The 7,374-nt window shown below is 36.6% G+C and overlaps 1 protein-coding gene across 1 annotated transcript in view; it reads right to left on the bottom strand.

The window, feature by feature from the left end:
- The window catches only part of LOC107720208 (serine incorporator 5-like), a 30,685-nt gene continuing 23,311 nt past the window's right edge, over positions 1-7,374 (bottom strand). Inside the window, exons 6-11 of the mRNA XM_016527845.1 lie at positions 4,968-5,179; positions 3,784-3,876; positions 3,435-3,561; positions 616-685; positions 495-531; positions 1-86 (exon numbers count right to left, since the gene is read on the bottom strand). Coding sequence (XP_016383331.1) covers positions 1-86; positions 495-531; positions 616-685; positions 3,435-3,561; positions 3,784-3,876; positions 4,968-5,179 — 625 coding nt within the window. The remainder of the gene's footprint in view (positions 87-494; positions 532-615; positions 686-3,434; positions 3,562-3,783; positions 3,877-4,967; positions 5,180-7,374) is intronic.

Raw genomic sequence — 7,374 nt, 5'->3', positions numbered from 1 at the left:
TTAAAAATAAATGCTGTAGATTGTGCCGTCTCTCTCATCATACTTCACATTCTGCCCTCCAGCAGTCTTCTCATCATCATAGTCCTCTGGAAAATATTAAAAAAGTCATCCGTTTTAAGAAACTGTAGTACTTCTTCTTGACCACCACGAGGCTCCATCTACCTTTTTTCAAGTGTCTAAATCAGGGGTATCCAAACTCGGTCCTGGAGGGCCACTGTCCTGCAGAGTTTAGCTCCAACCCCAGTTCAACACAACTGAACCACCTAATCAAGGTTATACTAGGCATGCTAGAAACTTCTCGGCAGGTGTGTTGAGGCAAGTTTGAGCTAAACTCTGCAGGACACCGGCCCTCCAGGACTGAGTTTGGACACCCCTGGTCTAAATGAATCCAAATGAATGTTAAAAATATGTTATTCCTCTAACATTTAAGTTTGAAATCGTCAAGTATTGTCCTAAAATACTAGAGGAGGTGTTGGTTGAAATAAGTGTCTTACCTGTATCGTCAACACAGCAGAAGCAACAGCGTGCTCTCTGAAAAGAAAGAAGAAGAGTGATTTATGATATAGTTTGATGTAATGTTAAACACAGCAGAGAGAGAACACAGCAAATGTTCACCTCATTTTCAGGCATATCGTTCCTGTACACCTGCAATGCTGTTGAGCTCCTCTTGGTGGTGGAGATCAAACTGAAGGAAGAGTATTTTTATGTTAACTCAAAAGGCATCAGACACATGGGGGCAGTGTTCTTTTTTAACCATCAAATGTAAAAGCAGAGCATTCCCTAAAACTCTTCAAAATGCCACCAGACGAAAAAATAAGTCACTTTTTCTGCTTCAAAGATTTGTTTGGCCTCATGAAAACTAGAAATATGGCAAAAACATTTAGATGCGAGACACAACAATGAATCACCGATCTGACAACTAACACGTACGTGTGTAAATATGGCTTTGGAGGAGAGGAGTGGCTCTAAAGAGAGAGCTTCAGCAGGCATGTCTGCAGTTAATGAGAAACATGTGAGTTCACGTCTTCACAGTATGAGAGCTTCTAATCTTCACTCCCTTCCTACCAAACTACCTGCTTTTAAATCTAAATGAACATCTTGTCATAACCAGATAATTACATGTTTCCACTCCTCCCAGGTTTTTGGGATAATGAATCACCGATCTGACAACTAACACGTACGTGTGTAAATATGGCTTTGGAGGAGAGGAGTGGCTCTAAAGAGAGAGCTTCAGCAGACATGTCTGCAGTTAATGAGAAACACATGTGAGTTCACGTCTTCACAGTATGAGAGCTTCTAATCTTCACTCCCTTCCTACCAAACTACCTGCTTTTAAATCTAAATGAACATCTTGTCATAACCAGATAATTACATGTTTCCACTCCTCCCAGGATCATTTTTGGGATCACCCATTTAAATAATATGTTATGGGGACTTGCATCCAGGCCAAGAATATCCCAGCTTATTTAAAGGGATAGTTCACCCAAAATTCATGCCTTTCCAAACTGTATTATGTTTTCTTCAGTGGAATAAAATAAATGGCTTACTTACACAAATTAACAATACTTTTGAAGATTTTTTTTTTTTGTGAATTATGGCCGAGGGGATGATTTCCAGAAATTTAAATTTTAAAGGAATAGTTCACCCATAAATGAAAAAAATAAATGAACGAATAAATAAAAAATACTATTGCTTAATTCAGTGAAAAAGTTGTCTTGTCTGAATCAGGAGAGAAATATGCATAGATTAAGTGCCACTTATGGCTCGTTTCCACCGAGCGGTACGGTTCAGTACAGTACGGTACGGTACGCAATTATGTCCGTTTCCATTGTCAGAAGTTGTGAATGGTACCAAAATAGCGAACCGTACCGTACCACTTTTTTGGTACCCTTCCGTTGGGGTAACTAGCACAGCAAAGTGTACCAAAAGGGTGGAGCTGAACTCACTGCAGAACGTTGATTGGTTGACTAGAATCGTCACTTTTGCGTGATGCAAGGGGATAAAGCTTCGCCTTCACTCGTTCCGCTCTGCTGTCCATGAGTGTTGGGCTTATTTACATCAGAGCGCGCAAACACAAAAAAATATAACAGTGTATTTTATATTTGCATATTTTCACACAGACAATAGCCATTTCTCAATATGCGTTCTTTTCTGTTCTTGTGGTCTTGTGAAACGTCATTAGTGATCGACAGATATTGATATTTTATAACCGATACCGATACCAATTATTTGCATGTTTATGTGCCCGATAACCGATATGCAGAACCGATATTTATTTACTGTTATAAAGTAAATAAATGACTGAGTGAAGTAAGAATCCGATATTACAAAACCGATATCCGATTATTGTAAAATGCTTAAATATCGGGAAAAATATTGCTAAATCGATATATCGGTCGATCTCTAAACGTCATTGCCCAAAAACCCACATAATTTTCAAAATATTACTGTTATTGTGTCATGAAATGTAGTTTTAAGAGTTTTTCAGGCGAGAATGTAGTTGTTTAAAACTCAAATCTGTGGTTTATTTATAAAGATAGCGCCTTTATTTTTACAAGCAAAAACAGTCCAAAACAGTTCTAAATAAATATGTCCGTGAATTTTGATTTAAGAGGACAACAGGGGGTGTTTTTTTTTTTCCACTGGAAGAATTATGGACCCACAGATTTTAGCTTTGTGTGGATTACTTGTGGAATATTGTGATGTTTTTATCAGCTGTTTGACTCTCATTCTGACGGCACCCATTCACTGCAGAGGATCCACTGATGAGCAAGTGATGTAATGCTAAATTTCTTCAAAATCTTTTCTGATGAAGAACAAACTCAACTACATTTTTGATGGCCTGAGGGTAATTTTTGTGGCATCAATTTTCATTTTTGGGCAAACAATTCCTTTAAATTTTGGTCTGTTTTTCATATAAAACTATTGTATGACTTGGAAAATCTTGGAATATAATGCACAAGTCATATGAACGATAATAGCTTTCATGATACTATCATGGTGCTTTTTATAAAGCAGTTTGGACTGGGCCATCACAACTTCAGTAAACACGATTTTCATTGCTCATACCAAGAATAGAGTATACAGCCAAACAGTATGACCGTGCCGACGCCCGTCACTATGTTCGTGTCGCTTTGCAGTCCTGATTTGTAGGGAAAGACGCAGACAGTGACATTTTTTCCGTTTCGCTCCACCACTGAAAAAGAAAGAAGGGTAATTTTTGTGGCATCAATTTTCATTTTTGGGCAAACAATTCCTTTAAATTTTGGTCTGTTTTTCATATAAAACTATTGTATGACTTGGAAAATCTTGGAATATAATGCACAAGTCATATGAACGATAATAGCTTTCATGATACTATCATGGTGCTTTTTATAAAGCAGTTTGGACTGGGCCATCACAACTTCAGTAAACACGATTTTCATTGCTCATACCAAGAATAGAGTATACAGCCAAACAGTATGACCGTGCCGACGCCCGTCACTATGTTCGTGTCGCTTTGCAGTCCTGATTTGTAGGGAAAGACGCAGACAGTGACATTTTTTCCGTTTCGCTCCACCACTGAAAGAGAAAGAGCACAGGACGAATTTTAATAAGGGTGTGGGAAATAACTGCACAAGTCTGGTGGGTTGAAATGCATTATTGGGGCTACTGTAGCCTCAGTTTACAGCTCTGTCCACACACAAGCTACAGTTGGAGACACTAAGGAAACCACAGACCACACTGTGAGACACACCCAGGACAGGCTGAGAGATGCTGTGTTTGAGTGAGAGACATACTCACTTTCAACGGGTTTGCTGGCGAGTGCGGAGAAGGTGAGGTACATGACGTAGACGGAGATGATCGCGGACTGCAGCAGACCTGAGGTGGGCTGGACTGTGTGCAGAACAGAACAAAACATCAGATGTGTTAGTAAAAAGCAGCATATAAACTGATCTGGCCATGTCTGTTTGCGAGTTTATGCTTCATACATCACACTTCTTTATTAAATTAACTATGTACACTACCATTCAAAAGTTTGAGGTCAGTATGATTTTTTAACAATGGTCTATTATGCTCACCAAGGCTACATTTGTTTGCACAAAAATACAGTAAAAACTGTAATATTGTGTTTCTTTTACCATTTAAATTATCTTTAGTATTCTAATATATTTTAAAATGTAACTTATTATTGTAAAGGCAAAATTCTAGTCTTCAGTGTCACATCATATATGTGACCCTGGACCACAAAACCAGTCTTAAGTCGCTGGGGTATATTTGTAGCAATAGGCAACAATACATTGTATGGGTCAAAATTATCGATTTTTCTTTTATGCCAAAAATCATTAGGATATTAAGAAAAGATCATGTTCCATGAAGATATTTTGTAAATTTCCTACCGTAAATATATTAAAACTTAATTTTTGATTAGTAATATGCATTGCTAAGAACTTCATTTGGACAACTTTAAAGGCGATTTTCTCAATATTTTGATTTTTTGGCACCCTCAGATTCCAGATTTTCAAATAATTGTATCTCGGCCAAATATCGTCCTATCTCAACAAACCATACATTAAATGGAAAGCTTATTTATTCAGATGATGTTTTATCTTTCTGGTGATGTATAAATCTCAATTTCGAAAAACTGACCATTATGACTGGTTTTGTGGTCCAGGGTCACATATGCAGATTTGGTGCTCAAGAAACATTTTCTATTATTATCAATGTTGAAAAAAGTTGAGCTGCTTTTCCCCCCAGAAAGTTCAAAAGAACAATGTATTTTACTTAAATGACTTGCTAAAACAATTTCACCTCAAACTTTGTTCTGTTTAGTGAGAATCCTTGATAAAACTCTACTCCTCAACTCTCCAGCTTGCTCACACATGGGAAAAGCTCCAGGCACTATGAATAAATTTGTTTGCCTTACATCAAACAAACATCTGTTTGTTAGTATAAAATGTAGGTCAGTGAAGTCTTTGTAAACTCACAGGTCTGAATGCAGGGTGAGATAGCCAGCAGAGACACGACTAAGCAGAGGCCGCCGTTGACACCCAGGAAGAGCTTGTTGAGGAAGCAGGCCTCTGGGTCCGTGTAGAACATGATCATAAACACCAAGGCTCCCACTGCCACGGAGAACAGCACCAGCGTGACCAGAGCCAGCGCTGCATACCAGATTTTATTATACTTGACTCCTGAGCTCCTGTGGAGGGACACAGTGGAGACGGTTCAAAGGAATGCTCTGGGTTCAATACAACTTCAGCTTTTGTGGCATGATGACAGTTACCACAGGAAATAATTTCGTCCCTCTGTCCACCCAAAAATGCAGTTGCAAGAAAATGCATAAACACTCATGGGGATAGGAAAAGAATACAAAAAATATAATTAAAAAAAATTATAGTTTCTAAACAAAGATTAGACTGGCCTAATGACTTATGACATTTTTCAACTTCATTGTCACAATAATATAAACCTTATAAAAAAATAATAAAAGCAACTTTCATTATACATGCAAGGACTCCAGAGAGAGACGTGACTTAACTATCTGTAAAGCACTCTTTTTATAGAGAAAACTCCACTAAGCAGAATTTCTGTGCAAATACATAACCAGATGATCTACCTAGACAATTTAGACAACATCTCAAATAATGAACATTAATTCATATGCGTAACTTTTTAGTAGACTTTCACTTTCCAGTTTGTTAACATTAGTTAACACAAAAAGTATCACCAACTAACAATGAACTAGGGCTGCGCGATTATGACAAAAATCATAATTGTCGATTATTCCCTTGAAATTGTAATTACGATTATTAATTACGATTATCACAATTTACATTGAATGATGTTTATACCATTGTTTGATGCAACTGCATGCCGTATTTTTATATGAAAATAAACAAGCTGAAAACACTCTAACTGAAAAACCTTTAGTGCTTTTCTACTGTATAGTATTAAGCCTCAAATGTCAAATATACATCGGATTGGTTTCTTCTTTAAATGATAAAAAAAAGTAAAACTAAAACAATGGAAAAACCCTTAAGATAACATGTAGAAAGAAAGAAAAAACATCTTAAGCGTACAGAATAACATAAGTGGACTTTGAACGATTAATTGCCGCTTTGAACGATTACGTAATAGTGGCATCCATAATTGTAATTGCGATTAGAAATTCGATTAATTGTGCAGCCATACAATGAACAATTATTTTTACTGCATTTATTAATCTAAGTTAATGCATTTTTATTTAAAGCTATTGCATTAACTGTCGAGTTAGCCTTGTAATCAACCCAGAACATTCCTTTCATGAGCCAAAAGCTCTTCATTGCAGACATTCTATCAGATCCACATCTCAAATCTGGGTAGTGGTAGTCATAGAGAGTTTTGACCATCAACGTAAGGTCTGGTCTACAATCCAACCCAGCCTTCGGGCCAACAGGTAACACAAACAGCCATAAACTTTCTTTTAGGGTAGGGTAAATCTGAAATCAGTTAATACCAAGACCACTGCAATATACAGGTGTGCTCAAAAATATATATATGCTTAAAAAATTTTTTTAAATAAGTCTCTTAAATATACAGTAAAAACAGTAATATTGTGAAATATTATTACAATTTAAAGTAAGGGTTTTCTATTTTAATATACTATTTAACATATAAATAACTTAAATTGTCAACAGCCATTACTCCAGTCTTCAGTGTCACATGACACTTGAATTAGCTTTTTTTTTTAAATAGAAACCTTTTGTAACATTATAAATGTCTTTACTGTCACTTTTGATCAATTTAATGCATCCTTGCTGATAGCAGTATTAATTACTAAGAAAAAGTCTTATTGAACCCAAACTTTTGAATGGTATTGTGTATTGCTACTAGGTATCTTGAACAAAAAGTACTTAGTCATTTAACCAGGTGGTCTGTGGGGGCGTAGGAGTGTTAGACATCCTGATGTTTTAATTAAAGGCCTATTACTGTTGTGTTCCTCAGCCTGCTTACAGGATGTTAAACCCAGATTGCCTGTCACTGCAATTAATCAACTGTAACCCACTTGGAAAAAAAGAGCTTCTGTTAGATGTCCAGTTAGTAGATTAGTAGAATCCAGTGGTAGATTGCTCTTATCATAAATGTACCATGACTGAGTGAGCAGTGAAGAGTTGTGAAGGCGTGGGGTGAGGGAATGTTTCAGTAACGCACATGAGAAGTGCTGACAGCAGTGACTTCCATCTGCTCGGCAGCCCTCCAGCGTCTGCTTCATTTCAGTGAGGACATACTGTATTTGTTCTTCTATTTTTTTATATATATTTCTACAGAATAAAATTTCTGGATTTTCAGAACTTAAAAATGAATTGAGACTGTGAGGTAACAATATATATATATATATATATATATATATATACA

Source organism: Sinocyclocheilus rhinocerous, unplaced genomic scaffold, assembly GCF_001515625.1.
Source record: "Sinocyclocheilus rhinocerous isolate Xijiao unplaced genomic scaffold, SAMN03320098_v1.1 scaffold62, whole genome shotgun sequence".
Classification (NCBI taxonomy): domain Eukaryota; kingdom Metazoa; phylum Chordata; class Actinopteri; order Cypriniformes; family Cyprinidae; genus Sinocyclocheilus; species Sinocyclocheilus rhinocerous.
This window is presented reverse-complemented; position numbering and strand designations above follow the sequence as displayed.